The sequence below is a fragment of the Topomyia yanbarensis genome, chromosome 3 (genome assembly GCF_030247195.1).
Source record: "Topomyia yanbarensis strain Yona2022 chromosome 3, ASM3024719v1, whole genome shotgun sequence".
Classification (NCBI taxonomy): Eukaryota; Metazoa; Arthropoda; class Insecta; order Diptera; family Culicidae; genus Topomyia; species Topomyia yanbarensis.
Genome location: NC_080672.1, coordinates 376,512,994 through 376,537,441, shown reverse-complemented (window position 1 = coordinate 376,537,441; position 24,448 = coordinate 376,512,994). Strand labels below are relative to the sequence as shown.

Below are 24,448 nucleotides of genomic sequence, written 5' to 3'. Positions count from 1 at the left end.
CTGATGATCTAATAAAAACAAATCTCCGGAGATGACGAAATTGTTTGCTTTCACTTCATCTCAAAAGGCTTCCATTGTAATAAAGATGTTGGTAGCTCTTAAACTGAATTTATATGTGATTCTTTAATGCAAAGCAGGAAGTCTTCTTAATACCCATCATGCTTCCAGAGGAAATGTTTATGACAAACCGCAGCTGCTTCAAAAATACAATTTTATATTGTTTAAAAGCCAGTAATTTTAAATTTATTCACTTTCTCGTTGATATTTGGTAAAATAGAGAAATACTTGTTCCAAAGAGGTCTGCCCCAGTGCGTAGTCCTCAATCTCCAACCGCTTCCGATTGGATTCCATCAAACCGAACATTGCGGACCATCGAAGGTCCGTTTGTGGTATGTGAAAGCTTAAGGAATCCTGGTATTCCTCCCTAGAAAATGCACATCGCTGGTCAGTGTTAGTACAACAAAATTAAACAATCAACACTTACTTCAATACTGCTCCGGTAAACTGCTGCTGCACGAACAGCTTAACGCCCTCAACTCTTCGTTGCAATTCCTCTAGAGAGTCTCGTTTCACCTTGGTGGTTAGCAGAAATCCTTTCGAAAATTTGTTCTTCAAATGCTGCGTGGACCCTAGACACATGAATTCCCCGTTGACCATAATGGCCAGCCGCGAACACAGTGCCTCACACTCTTCCATGCTGTGCGACGTTAGAACGATCGCTTTTCCTGCCTCCCGAACTTTACATATCACATTCCACAGCTGCCGCTTAGCCCCAGGGTCCATTCCCGTGGTAGGTTCATCCAGGTACACCACAGCCGGATTCCCGATCAGTGCCAATGCAGTACTCAACTTACGCTTGTTACCCCCACTGTACGCCTTAATTCTCTTGTCGATGTGTTTCGTGAAATTTAGCTCTTCTGCCAGAGTTATCGATACACTGTTCAACTCGACATTTCGCACACCACGTAGCATAGCAAACAACTTCAGAGTTTCCCGGCCGGTAAGATCCTCCAATAGCGCATCAAATTGCGGACAGTAGCCAATATGTTGATGAACGCGGTCCATTTCTGTTAGCAAACTTATACCGCTAACCCAAGCCTCACCAGAAGAAATGCTTTCGTCACCAGTCATCATCTTGAACGTGGAAGTCTTCCCGGCTCCATTGATCCCAAGTAGACCAAAACATTCCGAATGCCGTATTCCTATCGATAGTCTATTAACTGCCTTAAATTTTTTATAATACTTCGATAAATCCTTCAGAACCAAATTGTAGCTATTTACTTCAGCCTGAGACATGTTAGCTATCTTTAGCTTTTCCGCCCGAACATCAGAATCAATTTCTTCCACAACCTCCTCCTGCTCCTTCGTTCGTCGATTGAAAATCCTCTTCAACACCCGATACTCAATAAGCATTATCAAACCGAACGCTCCGATTCCAACCGCTGCCAGAAAAATTAAATTCCTGTTAATCCCGTCCTCACCAAAAACGAACACCTCCTGCTGACAGCATTGCGGCACAAACGAACACATCAGCTCGTTCGTACACATCGGAATCAGCTCGCACTGCCGATCGCAGAACCCTTCCGTACTAGCGACTCGGTTCAGACTGTTCAAAGCGTGACTCAGGACAAAGTTCGGGAAAAACATAAACACCCACTCCAATGTATTGGCAACATCCTTCAGATCGATCCCCTCAAATTTCAGTAATGTAACGGCGGTGAAACATACCGTTCCGGAGAGGACATTCAACAGCATCATCTTCACGAACCCGGTCGCAGGTACGTCAAACAGATACGAAAACAGATACGTCGTAGGAATTACAGCGAAGCCAAACAGCAAAAGCACAAGAAACACCCTAGCCAGCTGCAGGAATGTAGACCAGCCATCCACCTGTATTGCTGCAAGCGTAGCTAGATAGAACAAACTGACCACCACGAACACCAGATAATCCCAAATAAAGGATACGGCCCAGAACAGACAGACGTTGACTCCACTCACAAACTGAAGCAATTTGGCGCGGGTAGTTCTCTCACGAATGTAAAACATTATGTACAGTGCTGCTACGAAAGCCATGGCGAAGCCCGTATTGAATGCCAGCTGAAAACCCGAGTTGGCACCGGTGTCCAGCTGTTCAAAACGCGTTTCCAACCGGTACGGCAGGGGTTTGTTGGTCACGCGAATGTCGCAATCAGCACAAAATGACTGAAGGTAAGCGTTGTACAGAAGGTTGATGGCTAGCGGAGCACTATGGTAGGCTTTGTTGTTAAACCAGGCCGTCGAATCCGTTCCGTTAATACTGGCAGCAACCCAGTAGCGGGTGTTTACCGTTGAAATAGATTCGTGGGACTTTTGAAGGATGAAATCGTTCATGTCTTCGCTGGTGGTGAGTAACTGATGCGTTGGGCCGAGGTTGTTAAACTGGCGCTGGTAAGCTTGAGCAATCGGGTCGCTTGTGGTGTTTTGTTCAAGAACTGTAACGGATGCTGTGTAGGATTCTAGAGTGATTTCCAGCGGTGGCAGATCGCGTCCTGCGGTTGAGTTTAGAATGATTATGTAGGTGACTAGAACGAACACTATCGGGATCAGAATTTGCATGGATAGGGTTATGAGACTTCGTATGGTTACTAGTAGTTTTTTCATGAACTGGGCCCTGGTTTGGTTGAGAAGGAGACTGGTTCCGCGTAGCAGTTGGAGGTTTTCCAGTGCATCTGTTGGAAAGAGAAGTTTATTTAAATTAGGATAGAAAAGAATGCTTTCCACTTACATTCACCGGTTGATGTGTCTATGAAAAGATCTTGACTTGGGTCAGATTTTGCTTGGAAATCGCTTCCAGATCTGAAAATAAATTCAGCGTCAATATCTGTTGGAGGAATGGTTTCGGAACTAAACTTTAGACTTGGTCTTGGTCTTGGTCTTGGACTTGGACTTGAACTTGGACTTGAACTTGGACTTGGACTTGAACTTGAATTTTTACTCGGACTTGGATTTGTACTAGGACGTGGACTTGGACTTGAACTTGGAGTTGGACTTGGAATTGAACTCGGACTTGGACTTGGCCTTGGACTTGGATTTGGACTTGGACTTGGACTTGGACTTGCACTTGGACTTGCACTTGGACTTGGACTTGCACTTGGACTTGGACTTGGACTTGGACTTGGACTTGGACTTGGACTTGGACTTGGACTTGGACTTGGACTTGGACTTGGACTTGGACTTGGACTTGGACTTGGACTTGGACTTGGACTTGGACTTGGACTTGGACTTGGACTTGGACTTGGACTTGGACTTGGACTTGGACTTGGACTTGGACTTGGACTTGGACTTGGACTTGGACTTGGACTTGGACTTGGACTTGGACTTGGACTTGGACTTGGACTTGGACTTGGACTTGGACTTGGACTTGGACTTGGACTTGGACTTGGACTTGGACTTGGACTTGGACTTGGACTTGGACTTGGACTTGGACTTGGACTTGGACTTGGACTTGGACTTGGACTTGGACTTGGACTTGGACTTGGACTTGGACTTGGACTTGGACTTGGACTTGGACTTGGACTTGGACTTGGACTTGGACTTGGACTTGGACTTGGACTTGGACTTGGACTTGGACTTGGACTTGGACTTGGACTTGGACTTGGACTTGGACTTGGACTTGGACTTGGACTTGGACTTGGACTTGGACTTGGACTTGGACTTGGACTTGGACTTGGACTTGGACTTGGACTTGGACTTGGACTTGGACTTGGACTTGGACTTGGACTTGGACTTGGACTTGGACTTGGACTTGGACTTGGACTTGGACTTGGACTTGGACTTGGACTTGGACTTGGACTTGGACTTGGACTTGGACTTGGACTTGGACTTGGACTTGGACTTGGACTTGGACTTGGACTAATAGGGCGTGGCCTTGGAGAACTTAGATCTGGATGACTTGGACTAGAATGACTTGGACCTGAAGGACTTGGTCTTGGGGGGCGTGGACTTGGAGGTTTGGAGCTAGGTTTGGTATATTTAGACTTGAAAACTTGGACATGGAGGGTTTGGACTTGGAGAGTTTGGACTTGGGGGACTGGGAATTGGTGGAATTGAAATACTTGGACTTGGAAGATTTTAACTTAGAAGACTTGGACTTAGAAAACGTGGACTTGAAAGGCTTGGACATCTTGAACTTGGAGAACTTCTACTTGGAAGGCTTGCACTTGGAAGACTTGGACTTGGAGGATTTGATTTTGGAGAAGTTGGACTTGGAGGACTTAGACTTGCAAGACTTAGACTTGAAGGACTTGAACAGTTTGGACTTAGATCACTTGTGCTTGTAGGACTCGATTTTGAGTACTTGGATTTCGAAGACATGGCCCAGGTGGACTTGGGCTTTGAGAATTTGGATTTCAAGTGCTTGGACTTGTAGGTTTTGGACTTGAAGGAGTTAGACTAGTAGGACTTGAACTTGAAGGATTTGGATTGCTTGGACTTGGACAAAATGGAATTGGTGGAGTTGGAGCACTTGGACATGGAAGACTTCGAGTTGACTTGGATTGGAAGAACTTCGACAGTTTGGACTTGGAGGGCCTCCTAAATGCACGTTAAAAACTTAATCTTGGAGCGTTTGGACTTGGAGGAATCGGACTTGGTGAAATTGGAGAACTTGGAAATAGAAGACTTTGATTTAGGATACTTGAACTTGCAGGAATTAGCCTTGGAGGACTCCGACTTGAAGGACTTTGCCTTGGAGGACTTATATTTGGAGGACTTGGACTAGGAGGACTTGGACTTGGAGGGCTTGGACTTGGAGGGCTTGGACTTGGACTTGAACTTGAGGTATTTGGAATCGAAAAAACTTGAACTTTGGACTTGGAAGACTTGGACCTGATGAAACTTAAATGACTTGGAGTTGCAAGACTTAGACTTGAAGGACTTGGATATTTTGGACTTAGTCAACTTGGATTCGGAGTAATTGGACTTGAAGGACTTGAACTTTAAGGGCTTACACTTGGAGAACTTGGGGGAAACGGGCTTAGAGAACTAGAATTTGGAGGACTTCGGCTTAAATGACTCGGACTTGGTAGAATTCGACTTGGGAGGCTTGAACTTGGACTTAGAGAACTTAGACTTAAAGAACTAAAACAGCTTGGACTTGAAGCTTGAACAGCTTGGACTTGGAGGACTTTAATTTTGAGTACTTGCACTTGGAGGGCTTGGACTTGGAGGATTTGGCCTTGAACAACTTGGATTTGGTGGACTTTGATTGGGGGGAGTTCAACTTGAAGATCTGGTACTTGGGGAGGGTTTGGATTTAAGGGACTCGGACTTGGTGTAATTGAAGGACTAGGACTTGGAAGGCTTGGGCTTCTAGAACTTAGACTTGCAGGACTTGGACGTGAAAGACTTAGACAGCTTGGACTTGGACTTGGTAGAGTTAGAGGACATGGACATAGATGGCTTGTACTTGGACTACTTGGAGTACTTGGATTTCGAGGACTTGGACTTGGAGAACTTGGGCGTGGAGGACATGGACTTGAAGGTCTTAAACAGTTTGGTGTCGTATCACATGGACATGGAAGACTTGAAATTGAAGTAGATGGACTGGAAGGACTTGTTTTTTTGAGGACTTGGCCGAGGAGGACTTGAGCTTTAAAGACTTGGACTAGGAGGAATTAGCCTCGAAGGACTTCGTCCTGGAAGATTTGGCCTTGGAGGACTTAGAGCTAGAGGATTTGGCGTTGGAGGACTTGGCCTTGGATTTGGAGAACTTGGATTTGGACTTGGAGGACTTGGACTTGGAGTAGTTGGACTGGGAGGACTTGTTCTTTGAGGACTTGTACTTAAAGGACTTGGAATAGGAGAACTTGGAAATGAAAGACTTGGGCTGAGATTTGGATTTGAAGGACCTGGATTTGGAAGGCTTCGACTTGGAGGACTTGGACTTGGGGGACTTGAACTTGGAAAACTTGGAGAGTTTCGACTTGAAGGACTCAGACTTGATGGATTTGGAGGATTTCGGCTTAGAAGGCTTTGACTTGCAAGACTTGGACTTGAATGGTTTGAACATTATGAACTTGGACAACATTTACTTCAACAACTTGGACTAGGAGGATTTGAACTTGGAAGGCTTGCACTTAAAGTACTTGGACTTGGAGAATTTTCTTGTAGAACTTGAGCTAGGCTAAGGCTTGGACTTGAAGGAATTAAACTTGGACAACTTTGACTTGAACAGTTTGGACAACTTAAACCTGGAGAACTTCGACTTGGGCATCTTGGACTTGGACAACTTGGACATCTTGGGCTTGGACAACGTTGATTTGGACAACTTGTATTTGGACAACTTGGACTTGGAGCTTGCACTTCGATCTTGGACCTTCGATTATGGATCCTGGATATTTATCATGGATGATAGGTCTAAATCCCGAATGCAGGAAATTGGATTCTGGACTTCATTCTTGGATCCTGAATGCCGTAATTCGATTTTGGTTCATTGATTTTGATAGACTTTGATCTTTTATCCTTGGCTTCTATTTTGGACTCTGGAGTTCGATCTAAGATGTAATCAGAATATCGATCTTTAATCCAGGACTTGGTTCACAGATTTCGATGTTAAACTTCACTATTGAATCCTGAATTGCAAACATGGATGCTAAACATCGATTAGATACTAAGCTTTGAAACTGAATCTAGAATGGCGTCCTTGGCATTTGATCTTGGATCGTGGACCTATACCTTGGAGCTCGGATCTTGTAATTTGTACTTGGATCTTGGACTTCTTTCTTGGAACTTAAACACAACTGTTGGTCCAAGTCTCCAATTTTGATCCGGATGTTAAATATTCATCTGGGTCATGTCGTTGGATCCATGGTTTGGAATATGGCTGAGGACTTCATGTTTGATCCAGGTATTTAGCCTGGATCTGAGTCATGAGTTTTGATTCAAGCCACTGGTCAAATTCTATGATCTCAGTCTAAAAGATAGATCTTGATTCTTGATTCGTACTCACTCCCTTGAAGCTTGATCGAGCAGATAGATTAACTAGGATTCAGTATAGGATCTTGGAACTGGTATTGGGTATTGAACCTAGTTTGAACTCGTGATTCCGATCTTAGATTTTAATTCATTTCTTGAATCTTCACTCAGATCTCAGCCCAGGTCATGGATCCCAGCCTAGTTCTAGGATATTGGTCAATAACCCTAATCTTGATTCAGGTCTTAAATGTTCGTCATATAGAAAATTTGTCCAGGTTTGTTGGTCGTCTTATGCATTTGTCTTTAGTACATGTATTGGAGCTCAATTAGTTTGACCAGAAGTTGACTAATTATCTAGATTCCGGTCTTGGATCTTGGTTGAAGCAATGGATTATGGTTCAAACCTTCGATCCTGGAACAAGCCTTGGATCAAGGATGAGGCCTTAGATCATGATTGAAGCCTTGAACCATATACCAGGTCTTGAATTATCCAGACTCAAGTCTAAGATCTGGGACTAAATCTTGGTTCTGCGTACTGAACTAATGAAACTAATTGGTCCAAGTTTTGATATTCCTGATCATCCATATTGTTTCTTTTGACTTTTGTCAAGGTCTTGATCTCATTCCACTATAAGATCTTGGATTTTGGCCCATATATTGAACCTTGGCCCAGGTCTTCGATTCTTATTCTATTTGTGGACTTACTCGTGGTCTGAATTTAGATTATAGTTTTGATTTTATATCAAGTCCTAGCCCTAATCCGGTTCTGATTTTTGGAGCAAATTTAACTCTGAAACAATAACCTACCTCAAAAACACTTCCTCCATTGTCGTCAACGAGATCCCATAGCTGGACACACCACAAGCTTCCATATCGTTCTCCAAATCCTCCAGCATTGGCTGAAATTTGTCAATGTATTCTTCCCGCAGCACAATAGATATTTCCGTACCGATATCAGTTTCCAATACGGCTTCCGGTATATATCGTCGCAGTACACCCAACAGTCGACCCTTATCACAATTCGCACCTTTCACGCAAATCAGTCGATATCCAACACCGAATGCTTTCTTCAGAAAAAATGGCGACCCAACCGCCCTCAGTGAACCTTCGGCCATTATAGCAATCCTGTCGCCTAGTACATCCGCTTCATCCATGAAATGCGTCGAAAGCAGCACAGTTCTTCCAACTTTCTCCTTCTGCAGCAGCTCCCACAACGATCTTCGCGCCGATGGATCCATTCCAGAGCTCGGCTCATCCAACAGCACCACCTTGGACCCACCGCAGAGCGCGACTCCAACGGCAAGCTTCCTTTTCATACCACCCGATAGAGTGTGCGATTGAGCGTTCTTTTTATCCTTCAACTCCAACAGATTTACATACTTCTCAATTTCATCGGACACTTGATCTTTGCCTACTCCTTTCAGTTTAGCGAAAAACCGGATGTGTTCAGCAACCGTCAACTCACTGAACAATACATTATGCTGCGGACAGAGTCCAAGCGATCGACGAACTCCTTCTATTTCCGTGCGGATATCATGATCGTTTACCAAAGCGGTTCCCGAACTGGGTGAAAACATTCCCGTCAACATCGACATTGTAGTCGTCTTTCCGGCACCATTGTGACCCAATAGAACCGTAATCTGGTCCTCATACATGTTCAGATCAAGTCCATCGACGGCCACCTTCCGATCGTAGACTTTTCGGAGGTGCTTGATTCTGATACCGGCATGTTTCATCGGTGGATCCGGTTGAATGTATTCCGATTCACCGGCCTTCACGAGTCCGTTCTGAAAGTGATCACCTACTTTGTTACGAATCCAAAACTCTCTTGAAAACAGAAAGTACCACGGTTTTGCTACTCCAAACTCCCCAGGCATAATCTGCTCAAAGTACAGTGCAATCGCTAGATAGATGAGGGCATCTACCAGTAGCATGATGATCACAACTCCAACGCTTAATCCGTCGTTCATCGTTGACGGAGTGAACAGATTAAACCACTGTAGTCCCGCCTGGTTGCCCTCTAGTCGTACAATGTTTAACACCCCCATCGACATTGCCGTGTTGGATAGCAGACAGAGAGCTATCTTCGATCCGGTAGCCATGTCGTCGTAGTCGCGCACTGTGATGTTGAACGGCATGATTAGCAGGAACCACATCAGTCCAGCGATCCCAGCTGCCGTGTTTGCTGAAAATGAAAGATAATTTGAGTGTTTGTGATTTCTTGGGTTGTAAATTTAGATAAAGTTGGATTTTTGGGTTTCAAATTCATCTCAGCAGTAACTAGCGCCAACTAGGAGCTAGTTAGACTATAAATCAAAACTTTAAAACAACTTGTATGAACGACTATAGATATTTGCAAAGCTCCAGGCATTTGGCTCTTGCTTGCTTTTTGATACACCATTCGGGACTAGCCGCATCCACACAAGTTGTGCTACTGATTGAATTTAGTGTTTAACTTGCTCCAAGTTAGTGCCAGTTACTGATGAGATGAATTGAAACACAAAAGTTCAACCTTATCTAAGCTACTTGTTCAATTAAATGTTTTTGAGTTTGTTTTAAATTTACCTTTGTTGAAGAATACACTCATCATGAAACAGAAGCAGATCGTGGCGATCGCAAATGCTAACAGGAATACCCACAAAGCTGACCAGCTACTGTATTCCAGAACGGACAGATCCGTGTTGGTTGTTAGGTTAGCCTGTAAATAAAGTTATGTTGAATACTGTATTAGATCCAAAATGGAGCGAGCTAACCGTCATCAAAACGGTGACCAACGAAATGGTGATCAGGAGAAGTACCAAACAGCGCACGAACCAGGCGGTCCAGTGAAGCCAATTCGATAGCCCCATGATTTTCATCGCCTCCTTCAGCTGGCGTTCCTTCTCGATAGTAATGTACTTTACTGTGTTGATGCACGTGTAGAAGAATGAGATAAGGATGATCAGCGGCAACAGTTGTTCCATGGCCGGGAGCAGTTTGTCTTCGTAGAACGGAGGGTAGGGAATGCGCTGAAAAGAAGGCTGGCTATTAGCTAAATAGCGTAGGGTGTTGCTGATGTAAGCGGCTTTCGTTATTTACTAAGAAAATTGCGAAATTGCGGCTGAACTAAACTCTCACTTGATTTTCGAGAGCAGAACACCTCAAGGTATTAACTACATCCGAAGCATACCATGGGCAGTAGCCCGCATGCCGACTTTGTAACCAGACGACACATTACAGTAAATCATGCGCCAAGACAACCAAATGATACTCATCTACTACAACCAACACTAACAAACAGCCTTTGACATCTAGTGATATACTACAGACTGCCGGACGAACAACTGCCCAACTCAAAAGCTAGTAAATAATAAGCATAAAAGAAGACGACTATACCAGGGTCACTTGAAAACACAAAAAGCATCAGACTCCCTACAGTGAAAACCAAAGCTGCTCTAGCGACGACAACATGAACATGCACACGAGCAAATAAGAAGGCAGACGAAAGGTTCATCAAGCAGCAGAGGGCAAAGCTGACAATGACTCCCGGCAAGAAAGAAAATTCACACCAGGAGAGGAAAACAGTGCGTCCAGGCGACAGCAATGTTCGATTTTTTAAGCCAGGTGAGGAAATGGGAAAGATGCAACCAGGATTATTCTCTTTACCAGTTACTTGTATTATACAGACTGTCGGATCCGTCAAGCCCAAGCAGCTATTTATCAATTGTCTCAACTTTGTTAAAAAACTGCCCGTGAAAAACTTACAACCGGTGTCCACGAAAACGTCTCACTCCTCACCACGGAGCTTAGTTTACACTGCAGGCCTGTAGCGTGCGATTGGTCGGGTTGGCGTGACCCCCATCGTGGGCGCCACCTCCAGAGGACGCTGGCATCTTGATCTTTTTGCCTTTCTCCTATAGAAAGGCGATGCAATCACTCTGAAAACCGACTTGTTATCCGAGGCCCGGAGGGCTCAGTCTCTTATACCATTCGACTCAGTTCGTCGAGTTAAGCAAATGTCTGTGCGTGTGTGCGTATGTGTGTGTGCGTGTGTATGTATGTATGTGACCAAAAATAAGCACATCGGTTGCTCAAGAATGGCTGAACCGATTTTTTCAAACTTAGTCTTAAATGAAAGGCACAACGTTCCCATAGGCTGCTATCGAATTTTATTTAATTCCGACTTCCGGTTCCGGAGTTACAGGTTGAAGAGTTGGGTCACGCATGAAAGCCGGAATCAGCATGGCATCCTAAAGATGCAAAATTTCATAAAATGTGTTCGAAAATGATTGGATTTATAGTTTCAGCTCACTGATGCCCAATCAAACCCACGTTGATCACATTGGACAACTTCGGCGGAACCAGAACCTTCGGGAAAGTGGTTATGTTCCTGAGTTGAATTCACATCTTCTTCTCAGAAATGACTGACTCGATTTTTGCAAAATCAGTCTCAAATGAAAGCTAAAACATTCCTATTCTGCCGGAATGCTATTAAATTTGCTTTGGATCGGAGTTCTGGTTCCTGTATTACGGGTTGAAATATGCGGGCACATGAGAAATTACCATATAAATCGGTAATCAATAAATGTATAAATGATGCAAAAATAAATAATTAAAATGAGTTAAAAATTGCTTAAAATTGTTGGCCGACGCTCTTATACCATTCGACTCATTCGGTTGAGTGGAAAACGTGTGTATTCGTATGTGTGTATGTCTGTGCTGTGTGTGACCAACAATTGCGCATCGGTTACTCGGAGATGACCGAACCGATTTTCTCAAAACAAGTCTCAAATAGAAGGTATAATATGCAGTTTGGTGTAGAATCGCCTCCCCCCCCCTCCCCACTTACCGTAATACCTCCACCTTTCATCACCCCCCCCCCCTTGGTCACCCTCGTACCCGCATTAGAGCATTGCAAAAAACACTCATTTTTGAAATCGCAAGGGCCTCATATTGTGACAAATAGCAAAGTAAACTCAGATGCCAAATTTCATATCATTTGGACAATTGTAGAACTCCGCCCACTTTGCTTGAAGTTTTTGACATTGCACAGTGGTCCGAATTCACAATTTAGGAAGACAAAAATGCTTGTGGCTAAACCTTATGTTTTAGAACTATGATGTCTTCAGGATAAATTATCAGTATTGATTAGGCCATCTCCAGATGTAGATGGTATTAGGGTGGCTCTTACTGTTAGAGTGCTTCAAAAAATATTTTCTGATTGTGATGAGATAGAATATTGCAGCCTTCAGCAACATTGTAGAGAAACTTACACCAAGCAACTTTGCTGAAGACGTCATAGTTGTATCTCCAAAGGTTTTTATTTTATAGCTATTTTCATTGAGCAACTTAGGGTGTTCCTAACAAAAACAGTTTTTTTGCTCTAACTTTTTTATTTTTTATTTCTCGTAAACGGTGTCTTCAGAAAACTTGTAAAGCTTATGGAGACAAATTTTTTAATAAAAGAAGAATTCAGATATCACTTTCAGAACCGAAGTTATGAGTAATATTGAATAAATAATAGGTCCTTTTAAAATATTTATATCTAAAATTGGGGCAATTAAAAATAATTTCTTCTTCTTGCATTTCAAAGGGCATACTTTCAGGCATGTTTAGAAAAAAAATTGCGAAGGTGATATTTCGGAAAAAAATTTAAATGGAGTTTGAATATTGTGATTTTACTACCGAAAATTCCTCATATAGAGTCAAAATTTGTCGAATGGGCCACCCAAATTGTCACATTTTCGATGGAAGATCCAATTTTTGGGTAGTATGTGGCATTGCAAAACCAAATCAAGATGGGCACCTGAAAAAAATTTGTTTTTACCATAATATCATAGGTTAACGGACATAACACTTTGAGGAAATTCGTTAAAAAAATATCGATCCGCGAATTTTACTAGAACACTAGCTCCACCTTTTATACGCGGTCCCAACCATTAATTTACAAAAGGGTTATCCCTCAGGCTCAGGCACAATTTTTCACTAGTGGTCTATCCCCCGTATACTTGCGCATATCGTCGCTGTTGTCCTATCTTATGAAAAGAGCCATTTAGCACATTTCGAGAAAAATGATTTTTAATGTTTGAGATTGAATATATTGAAACTTATAAATGGTAAAAATAATTCAAAGAAGACAATTGATGCATCTATCTACTCTGCATTAACATCTCAAATATTACGAAGACCGGTTGACTAAGTTGTTTTTACTATAAATGTAAACAAAAGTCGCACTCGTGTCATAGGTGTTTATTGATGAGTGATGACAAAATTTGTATGGCGTGTCATAATCGTGCATGGAAAATTTTCCATAGAAATAAATCATTAATTTATTAACTTTTATTCATATCTTTGACTATATTTGGTCTATAAACAATCGATGAGGTACATTTTGAAGGAAATGGGCCAGGGAATCTAGAATAAATACTTATTTTTAGTTACAGTGCTACATTTTCGGTTTAAAACTTCAACTGCATTTTTCTCAGAAATTGTGTATTTTTGTTTCAAAAATGATTATGCCATTGTGTTTCTCAGATAGTTTTACACATAAAAATATCTTATACATCAAGATAACTAGAGCCAATGCACAGAAACAGTCATTTGAAGCAAAAATTTAAAAATTTCTTAGCACGTTTCTCACTATATCTCAGTAACCAAGCAGAATGTTAACATTCTGAAAACGCGATTTTGTAGAGATTTTTTAGACAAGTTATATGGCATATCTAACTAAGTTTACCCCAAAATGGCGTTTGTTATAAGATAGCACAACATCGACGACATATAAGTGGTGCCATAATCTCAAATGCGACCACAGTCCCAACTAAAAATGACCGTTAAAGCGGGCGAAGAATTGTTTTCAGTTTTATGTGTGTTAGTCTGTGAAAATATTGGCATTTGAAGTTTTTAGCCCGCTTATTTTTAAAATGTTACTACGGGCGACCTAATTAAATTTTAACGAACTAATCAGCAAAAAAATGTCACAGATTGTTCGTAATTTTTTCCAATCCGAATTTTTGTAGATTTTTTAAACAATTGTCTTTAAAAAATAGAATAAATCTTTTTAACAAACATGCCGTCGAGAAAAAAGATGGTCCGCCATTTACATTATTCTAAATTAAATGTGGGGACGAGCATAGTGTATTTGGAAATCGATTACCTTGTACGCAGCTTAAAAAAATTATAAAAAAACATTTTTTTCGCGGAACCCATCTGGATTTGGTTTTGCAATGCCATATACTACCAAAAAATGGATCTTCCATCGAAATTGCGATATCACCTAATTTGGGTGACCCATTCGAGAAATTTTGACTCTACACGAGGAATTTTTCAGTAGTAAAATCACAATATTCAAACTTCATTTAAATTTTTATCAGAAATATCACCTTCGCAATTTTTTTTCTAAACATGCCTGAAAGTATGTTCTTTGAAATGCAAGAAGAAGCAATTATTTTTGTTTGCCCCAATTTTAGATATAAATATTTTAAACAGACTTATTTTTTATACAATATTACTCATAACTTCGGTTCTGAAAGTGATATCTGAATTCTTCTTTTATTAAAAAATTTGTCTCCATAAGCTTTACAAGTTGTCTGAAGACACCGTTTATGAGAAATAAAAAATAAAAAAGTTAGAGCAAGAAAACTGTTTATGTTAGGAACACCCTAAGTTGCTCAATTAAAATAGCTATAGAATAAAAACCTTTGGAGATACAACTATGACATCTTCGGCAAAGTTGCTTGGTGTAAGTTCCTCTACAATGTTGCTGAAGACTGCAATATTCTATCTCATCACAATCAGAAAATAATTTTTGAAGCACCCTAACAATAAGAGCCACCCTAATACCATCTACATCTGGAGATGGCCTAATCAATACTGATTATTTGTCCTGAAGACATCATAGCTTTAAAACATAAGGTTTAGCCACAAACATTTTTGTCTTCCTAAATTGTGAATTCGGACCACTGTGCATTGGTTTCATGGGAAAATACAGTGTGTCCCACATTTATACGTTCACCATAATTTCTCAGAATAACTTTTTTTCTATTCAAATAAACTGCACCAATTTTTTAGCGTTTGATTTGAAGCTTATTCAACGATGTTTCTTAAAATTTAAAAGCTCTGGTGCGTTTTTTTCGTTTGTTATGGTAGTTTTTAAGTGAAAAAAGTGATGTCCCATATTTATAAGTTCACCTTACTTTTTTTGCCTTTCTCATATAGAAAGGTAATACAATCAATCTGAACATCGTCAACCTAATCCCGGTCTATCCCCCCATTGCACACCATCCTTCCCTAAACCCACCTTCCCTCATCAATTAAGTACACCCCCCCCCCACCCCGAGAAATATTTCCTAGTTCCTCCTACATAAACTTCCCTAGTAGGTCTGTAAAACCAGTGAAAAATTTGATTTGAAATGATTTTGAGTTTGAAAACTACTTTGAAATTGAAACTAATTTTGAATTTGTTAACAAGTTGCAACTTTTTGGCGGGGTCCGGACCCCCCGAATCCTATTCCTGGATCCGCTGCTGGGTTCAAGTGTTTCAGCTACGACACATAGCTTCGCAAGTTCGTGGCTGTCGATCCATTGTATGTATGTGCAAATCGTACTGAATATATAATGGACATTTCCATCATTAGCCATGCAATCGTACACGAAAAAAACCAGCCACAAATTCATGAACAAAAGGTCACTGTTTATAAATCTTATCAGGACCGTTGGCGAATTGATGTGTAATCAAAGTTCGATAACTACAAAGTTCTATAACACTGTTTCACCGTTGAGCACCCGTGGCTAACTGTACAGACCGGGAATGTTCGGTTAATCGACTCACGCATCACACTTTTAACCATCCGAAAAAACTACACTTTATTAGGAATTAGTAAAGTTAATTATAATTGATGCTCTACCGTTTAATCAAAGTAAATAGGTACGATGCAAAGCGTGGTTTATTAGGAACTGAAACTGCCCTCGTATTCATTGCGATACGATGGGTCAGTGGTGAATATCGATCACGATCAATCCCGAGCGATGGGTGATCGTGCCTAATGGTATTTTATATATCCTATCTACTAGTGATAAGAGTAATGAAAGGCATATATAATATAATTGTGATGAAACGAGATCAAGTGATCCTCGTCTTGTTGATCATGTTTAGTGTTGCCAGACGGAGCCGTTTTTCTTGGCTTTAACAGTCACGATTTCGTGAACTGAACATTTTATGAAAACCATGACCAAGTTCCTGAAATTGTAAATAATAAACCTCGAATTCATGAAACTATTTGTGTTTTCAAAAAACTAGTTCGCCCCGAATTTATACATGGCGTATATTAGAATGTTTGGTTAGGGTACTGTTGTTGTTTCCTGGACATGTTTAGTTTTTGTTGTGATTCTAGTTCATGATTTGGGAATATACAGCAGATAGTCGAATGATGTTCATGATTTCAAGAGCCTATTCGCGATTCTTGTGATTCCTCATCACGTTATTATGCTATCATATTCTTGAGTTTACTATCGCATTTTCTGTCAAACTAGCGGGATTAAAATTCATGATTTCAGGATCTTATACCACGTTCACACTACGAGTTAAAACGTTTTTAACGCTATCTTGATGACATTTTTCTTGTTGCTAATTATTATAACATGTTTTAACTCTGTAGTGTGAACGTAGTATTAGTCGCGATTTTTGTAATTTCTATGCACGTTATTGTGATATTTTAGTTATGAGTAGAGTGATTCATGTTCATGATTTTAGGATCTAAGTCACAATTTCGTAGCTGCTGTTATATTTTAGTCATAAAACTTAAAAAAAAAATTGACACGAAGAGTAATATGACTAATGTTCATGATTTTCAGTTTTACCATGGTATCCGTAAAGTTTCTTCGCCTAATTTTGATCCATTACTTTTTGGTTACTATCGGTTTGTTAATTGGGAATAACGTGACAATATAGACTGGATCATAAAAATATGACTGATTCACGATATCTTGTTCTGTGAATTACATAACAAACTATTTGGGATTTTCAGCGCAGTTTTCGTTTTCTATCCAGACATCACCATTAACCTTATCAAAAGAATAACTATGTTCGAGGTCCTAATAGTTTTTTATATCTAATGCTATGATCGCTAGCAGCTGGACATTTCATAAAACAATGCATGGAATAAAAATAATTCCACGAATAATTCTCCAAATTTTGTGACATAGTTCATGGGAAAATTTCATTATCATGTTGCATGAAATTGTAAATGATTAGCGATATCTTCTAAATATCACCAGCGCACAAAATAGGATTGCAAATTATGTACTAGGTATCACGAACCAGTTCATGAATACAAGAATTATATTTCATGATTTCGTGAACTATTTCACGAGCACGGATATTGGATCGTGACATATATTAGGAATCATGAACCAGGTCACGAATACATGAATAATATTTGATGATTTTGTGAACTATTTTGATATATTTTGATTTTGTGAGCTAAGGCTCCTATATCTATTAAAATCATCATGAGCTAATTTTTTTCCGTGTACCTTGGATAAATGAGAAAGGCACAATTGCACCACTAGGTGGATTAAAACAGGTTTTTGTATAAAACAAGGTCATCACATTAAAAAATAGCTAAAATTATCGATCGTTTTCTAAGTTTCTTAAAAACATAAATAGAACTGACCACGTTCAAAGACAGTAAAGCAGGCAACCTCCTTGAAAGCTGTAGCAAAGATCGTGCAGTACGCTAGATCGATTACCATCGAGAATACAACAGATTTGAAGTTTTCTCGGTACCGGAAGGAGTTTCGCTGTAACACAAATTTACTGGTGCTTAACCTAGGCCCATTTGGCCCTGCACTAAGTTAAAGCTCTAGTTGAAATGTTGAGACGCTTGAGATGTATGTTGTTTCTGGTAGCGCTGGAAATCTCATTGAATCTCTAATTTCTACGACCAGAGACTGTTTGCATCGGTTTTGTGTCCGCGCTTCAGCGAGCCATTATATTTGGCAGCCTCTCAAAAGAAATATTTTTAGTCTTCACAATGAATTCCATCTACCTGTAGATTTAAGAGGCAGTAACAGATGTCCCCACAAGGAGATCGTCAGATTTTCAGTTTTCCTGTGCCTAAAGAGCATAATAATCTGCCGTGGTGGGTGACGTAACTTTCTTCAATATTCCTGTAAAAGAGTGCTAAGAGCGTCTTGTAATAAACAGTTCAGTCTTGTTTGACCAATTTGGATTTTTGATCTGCAATCAAAATAAACACCAAATACACAGCAATAAAAGGGTTAGCAAGACGAGAATCAAGTTAGTTCTTATCGAGCAGCACAACAAATGGGTAATCTTTATAAGATGAAACTCGAAATCCAACCAATTGGAAAATGATACAGTCTCATGTAGACTGTAAGGCCGGTGCGCGAGTTTAATAAAAAAATCGAAATGGTAGAAAATTATTAAATTTTACAGGTTTCGGTATTCAAAATAAATTCAGCGTAACATAATTACTATAGAAAAATCATTTGATTGGTTACGGCAAACTACTTATTTTTGAGCCAACCTAAAAAGTAGTAAAATAAATTCTTACATTTTTCATAGTCAAAAACGAATCCAGCGCATTTCTACAAGAAAAATTGTGAATCTTCACGGCAAAATATTTTTTTTGAGCCGCCCTAATGAGTAATAATGGTTTGTTTTCTAATAATGGGGCCATACACTAATTACGTAAGGGCATATGGGGGAGGGGGAGTTTCAAAATATCTTACAAATTCTTATCTGAGGGGGAGGGAGGGTTTGTCCTTTCTTACGTAATATCATAAAATAAGTTTAAAAAATTAAATCCACAAGGAAAATATTCTTTTGACGTAGGACTACGTCTTTGTTTTCGATATAGGGGTGCACGCTGCAAATTCTACAAAAATGATATGTAACGAAAAGTGGTCCAATTTTAAACACATATAATTCAGCCATCTCACGATAAATTTTCAATTTTTTTGCGCGCATCGCCCCGAAATTCTTCTAAGAATAAATTCCAATAGATAAACCCAAAGATTTTTGATATCATGACATTAAAAATTTAAATAATGAACAACCTAGTCAAAATATCGCGCATTTACACACAGAAGATAGCGCTTCCCTAGTCCAGCACGACAGATTTGTGTACCTAGCGCGCTACGCTTCTATGGATGACGTCATCATCGACTATTTAAACGGACCGATTTCGCCGAGCCAGCTCAGTTGCTTGTTGAACGGCGGGCGAAGTAGATCACTGCGCTGTGTGTTTTCACAGCCAGTGTAGCTGAGTTAGAAGTCCGTGGCTGTGGAGGTACGCTACCCTATGCCGTCCAATAGGCAACTGCTTCCTAAATGCCGCTGTAATGTTGCCAGTAAATTTTTGGTTTAACTAGCACATGTATTTGCGCTAAAAATTAAGTAATGTAGTGGTAGTAATAAGCTTCCCATTCTGGTTTAAACGCAAGGACAGTTTTTAAAACAGGATTTGATTAATTAGTTTAGCTCATCCCAGCAATTTTATCAATTCTGTAATTTAAAGGGAATTTTACGGAACTTGGTTAATTTGGCACCACTTGCAACTGGTATAATCAACCTGCACAAAGTGTTGCATAACGCAGGGCTGTTTTTTGGAACAAAATTCAGCCCTTCGCTATGCAAAATCACGATATTATGACAGATGGGCTAAGCGCGGCGTTTCGGGAAAGGCCGCGTGGAATTTTGGTGAAATGCGCTAATAGTGTCGTGGTGGTACTAGTTGTCTCTTTCGCTCTACCCATCATCATCAGCATTGACTCATTTTGCATTGTGCGCTTGAGATCAATGTTTGGGGCGAATGTGTTGGTAGGTAGGGGAACTGGCGGTAAAATGAACACGTTAAGCAAAGTCATTATTTTCTAACTAATAAGTGAATGAGATATTACGATCACCTTATATGTTTCTTGTTAGACATGTTTTGTACATATCTGATAAAAATACTTCGTCATAAACACATTTTTTCAAACATGATTCTTGATTTCTAAACATGTCCAGAAATGAGACATGTTTATAGCGAGTGGGTAAAATGAACATGTGAACAGCTTCTGGTGACCTGCAAAATGCCCTATATGTATGCAATGCGCAGCGTTGGAAAGCATTTTCCGATCAATGCTGATATCCCAGCAAATCATGAGCTTTGCAAACACGCAGGGCATTTTGCAGGCAAAAAAATTGTCACGGGAGAATTGAATTTTCATGACGTAATATTAACCATTTTACAATCCTGTGGCATCGAAACACATCTACAAACTTGGGGTTATCCATGGGTGTTTGAACCTTTAGGATCTGTTTGAGAGCAACTCGACAGCTTGGTCTATACATGAGATGTGATTATATTGTCTAAAATTTGATTTTTCTTCACCGGTCCGGGTGTTTTTTTCCCACAAACTAAGTACTAAGAAAATAAATATTTTACATTAAGTAGTATAGTCCTACGTCTACAGTTCGTGCAACCCCATAGGGCTGACCCTTGTAGTTTTTAATAGGAAAAAGGAACTATTTCATTTGTACCATATAATCCTTGTATATCAAACAATATGAGTAATTTTTTGGCTCGTGGTTGTACATTGTTCTGTTCGGGAACTGGAGTCACAATATGCCTTATAAGTTAAGAAGTGTTGATACCCTTCATGTTGTTAGACCGACTTTGTCCTTTTCAAACGCTCGATTCAAACCCAAAATGTTCTAACATGCGATTGTCAAAGATCTTCAATGTCGAATATTTTCAGAGTGTGAACTGTATTTTAATTCAAGAAAATTCGAAGATAATTAACTCGGAGCTATGCGTACGATAAGCGTCACAGCTAGAACTCAGAATAAATTCATGCCAGAAGATGTTATAAACTCTTTTAAATTCTAAATCACAAGAAAATAGATGCAAAAGAAGTGGAGTATAGCACATAGATCTAAATACTGGTCGCAGTGGTGCGTCTCCAACAAAAAAAGTGGAATATAGCAAAGCAGACCATGGGGACCAAATTGGAGTTACTGAATATCTGACAACAGTTATTCCTTCTACTGGGCGAGATTGGCATGCAATTAAAATTCTGCAGATGACTACAGTTAAATTTTGTCATGAGTTTTCTTGTAATAATTCTATACATATCGTTTTAGCTATCTTATTATTTGATGAATTAACAATTTGATTTTTTAATTACGATAATCATGATAAGATCTTATGTAGGGGGAGGGGGAGTTCACCAAAATCTTACGAACTCTTATCTGGGGGGAGGGGGAGGTTGAAAAGCTCTAAAAAAAGCCTTACGTAATTAGTGTACGGCCCCTTAATGAGTAAACAAAAATTACCATGCAAAAATTCTAAGAAACCTTTTTCTCAAAAGTAATATTTTTGAGGCACCCTATTTAACAGTAAATCTTTATTTTGAATATATTCTAACATCAAATACGAATTCATCGTACCAGAATTAAAAATAACTTATTTAAAACGATACGACAATGTTTTGACTTTAGTCCACCTTTTGTTCCAAACCTGTGCCACTGTGCACCTTACGCTGTTAAGCCCCATGCAAAACGAATTCAGACATCACTGTGTTAAAAATTGAATAATTTCTCCCAACAGCGTTGGATTGAATTACCATCTTCGCCAAAGTTGTTGGTAAAAAATATCTTTCTTATTTTAGCATGCAGTGCACCTAATTATGAAAAACCCACACAATGTTCAAGTACGTTGGATTTGTAGCTAGACAGGGTCTATTTGGTTCAAATTTTGAACAATCACTCCCGATGGGACTAGGAATCGCTATGACGATGCTCAAAATTGCCTACTTACCCTTAGCATCACCCGTTGCGTTTGAAAGTCGGGATTTTTTGTAGCCACGATGGCGCTGGACAGTGCCGCCTGCATAGCTATAAATCCTTCATAGTAATAGTTGGGTGATCCTCCATCAGTTAGGTTTCGATTTCTGGCCCCGGGTGCGAAGGGAACCACCAACAGGTTGGTCAGCCAGCTGGAAAACATCCACTGTCCAACGCGTGTTTCGCCCGGATATCGTAGGGCGAAATGTATCCTGTCCGGAAGGGTTGTTATGTTCTAAAATAGTGAGATTCGTGATAGTTGCATCGGTACAGTAGATCACAGTTTACCGCTAAAGCATCGTCGAATTCGACGCCGACGTAATAGTTTTGCTGTACAAGCAAGCTCTCTAGGCTACGAGCATCCGGGTATCCTTCATGTGTAAATGTAGTGGTACTGCGAAGATGATTTTCATAGGCGTCCTTAATCAAACTGTCTAGTATGGCGTTCTTTGGAGAGTATGCAATCTTTGGAATGATCGGTGGATTTTGCAAACTGTAATGCAAATTAAATATTAAACTTAAAAAATAATTATTTGAACGATTTATTTACTACATCATACTAAACGTGTCGGCTTCCATCGGTCTGAAAATAGTCGGCTCGACAACCAACTCGGGGTCTACCAAGCCCCGCACCAGAATCAACATCGAACAGCATAGCGCCGGTATGAGAATTTCGAATATAGTTTGTATGTAATGCCGCTTCTGAATGGTCCAGTTTTTCCACAGCAACAAACAAAACTTATCCCAGCTGCTAGTAGTCATCGTTAACGTTCTGAGTGGAGCGAATTCCTCTTATCTCTATTGTACTCACTATATTGTGTACAATCAATTTCATCTGAAGATTTAGATCACTGCACGTGCGGGACACATTCACTGCAGCAGTACTTGCTCTGAATTATTCATGAGGAACAACACAAACGTTACTGTTGGTCAAGCAGTCTCTAGTGCCACTTGAATCGTAAATGAATGATAAGAGATGCGTTGCGTCGCCCGCCACTGACATTCGTTACTCTGACACAGGGCACGTTTCTGCTGAATCACTAACACCCCACCAACCTACCTACTAAAATCTACTATCACAGTTTCGTGAATCAATCGATGACAAACTGTGCCAAAATCGGTTTATCGCAGTAGACTATACCTATCCGTCTCGTCGTCACTCATTCAGTTGTTGACACATTCATCCATCTATCTCGTTTCTCCATCAAGAAAAAGTAAACACTATTACTGGCAAAATTTTGATATCCTCGTCATTCGTTGTTTGCCACAAAACGTCCGACCCGGTCGAGCCACTTTTATCGATTGACGAAAAGAGCTTTCAACCTTCCCGCTGCTGGCTAGTTATAGTGTAATTGCCACCGTCACTGGTAAGTGCTTGCTGGCGGCGAAGGTTGAGGTCAGTTCACCAACCAACCAACCACCCACCCACGATAACAACGCGCGACGACGACGAGTTCTACCGTTTGACTGAAACGAAACGGTCAGCTAAGCGCGTCGACAGCGGCGATTTGTTATCACGCAATGGGGGAATCGGGCTGGCGCGGATGGTGATTAGTGGTGACTGCGGTGAGCTTTAAGTTCTACATATGAATGAGTAGCTCGCATTACAATATTTTCAATTTAATGGTTGGTAGATTAGATTTGTTGGTATCAACCAATGCAATCAACATACATTAGTCATATTCCGATATGAGAGCGACAGACCATATGGAATGACAAGCAGAATCTAAAACTAGAAGGGCACATATTTTAGCATTTCATTTGGACATTTTCAGCGAATTCCCGGTGTCTCCGGTAGGACTGAAGACGAATGCGGAAGAGAAGGAAACTGCAACGGTATACTCCCGTGATACGCTTAAGCCTTATCATGGCAGTATTGAACTGTTTACTTAGGAAATACACTCAGGTTTTTTACGCGGGGGATACAGGCCACGGAAATAAAAACCGCGTGAATTCAAAAATCCGCGTACAAAAACTTAGTGTATATTGCAAAGCAAAGGGTGTTTTTCGTCATTTTTAATCGAGATTTGTTTGACATATCAACTTAATTATTTTTTGAAATTTGTTTGCCAATGTCGATTGGTTGTCTCGTTCTTGCGATTTGCCATCCTTAAAATTTTTAGCATGGTGCTCGACTACATCGACAAACCGCAAACAACTGATGAGCTACTGGCCTACATTTAATGCGCTATTCGCGAAATTTCTGCAATTATTTTAGAAAAAAAGTAACAAAATTAGACCGACCGAAAGGGATTCTTAAAATCTAGTCACGGTGAACGTGTATCTGTAATTATTTCAGAACATTAAATTGAAGACCATACAAGACTACGATTTGTTGCGATGGTTGACTACAGTTTCAGGACAAACCGAACACAGTACAGGAGTTAATAAAAATAAAAACTTTTCTCTTTTGTCGACTACCAACATTTGTAACTGGAGAGTAATAGTTTGTCCGAAATCTTGACTCCAAGTGAATTCTGACAGTTGGCTTATACACTCTAATCACATTTTTGTCGTGATTTTAATTCTACTTGTAAGAAAAATGATAAAAAAACACCCTTTATCAACTGAATATTTGGCGGTGGTCAGTTCTTTTCGTCCGCGTCCCTTATCGCCTATTTTTATAAAGTGATTCATCGACAGTGCTATCAAAATTAACCC

At 40.2% G+C, this 24,448-nt stretch overlaps 2 protein-coding genes across 7 annotated transcripts in view; one reads left to right on the top strand and one right to left on the bottom strand.

Annotated features, from left to right (window-relative positions):
• Positions 1-24,448, top strand: part of LOC131693311 (uncharacterized) — a 903,090-nt gene that overhangs the window by 462,931 nt on the left and 415,711 nt on the right. The window lies entirely within an intron of this gene.
• Positions 204-23,240, bottom strand: LOC131693312 (phospholipid-transporting ATPase ABCA3-like). Of its 4 annotated transcripts, none has more exons than XM_058981030.1 (9): positions 22,338-23,240; positions 22,076-22,280; positions 21,762-22,022; positions 9,708-9,962; positions 9,520-9,652; positions 7,762-9,139; positions 2,765-2,835; positions 485-2,708; positions 204-424 (listed from the first exon to the last, which is right to left on the bottom strand). In XM_058981030.1, exons 1-9 carry the CDS (start codon positions 22,547-22,549, stop codon positions 244-246), a joined length of 4,920 nt encoding a protein of 1,639 aa, XP_058837013.1. In that variant the 5' UTR covers positions 22,550-23,240; the 3' UTR covers positions 204-243. The 4 variants fall into 4 exon arrangements, with proteins under 4 accessions (XP_058837013.1, XP_058837014.1, XP_058837015.1 ...); XM_058981031.1 differs by having other exon boundaries at positions 22,341-23,240; XM_058981032.1 differs by having other exon boundaries at positions 22,348-23,240.

What these genes read in the sequence shown, in the direction of transcription:
- LOC131693312 (XM_058981030.1), bottom strand. Translation starts at nt 22,549, where the DNA reads ATGACTACTAGCAGCTGGGATAAGTTTTGTTTGTTGCTGTGGAAAAAC. An exon ending in GACACGTTTAGTATGATGTA is followed by an intron (nt 22,281 to 22,337) that starts GTAAATAAATCG and finishes TTTGCATTACAG; the next exon opens with TTTGCAAAATCCACCGATCA. An exon ending in AATTCGACGATGCTTTAGCG is followed by an intron (nt 22,023 to 22,075) that starts GTAAACTGTGAT and finishes TCACTATTTTAG; the next exon opens with AACATAACAACCCTTCCGGA.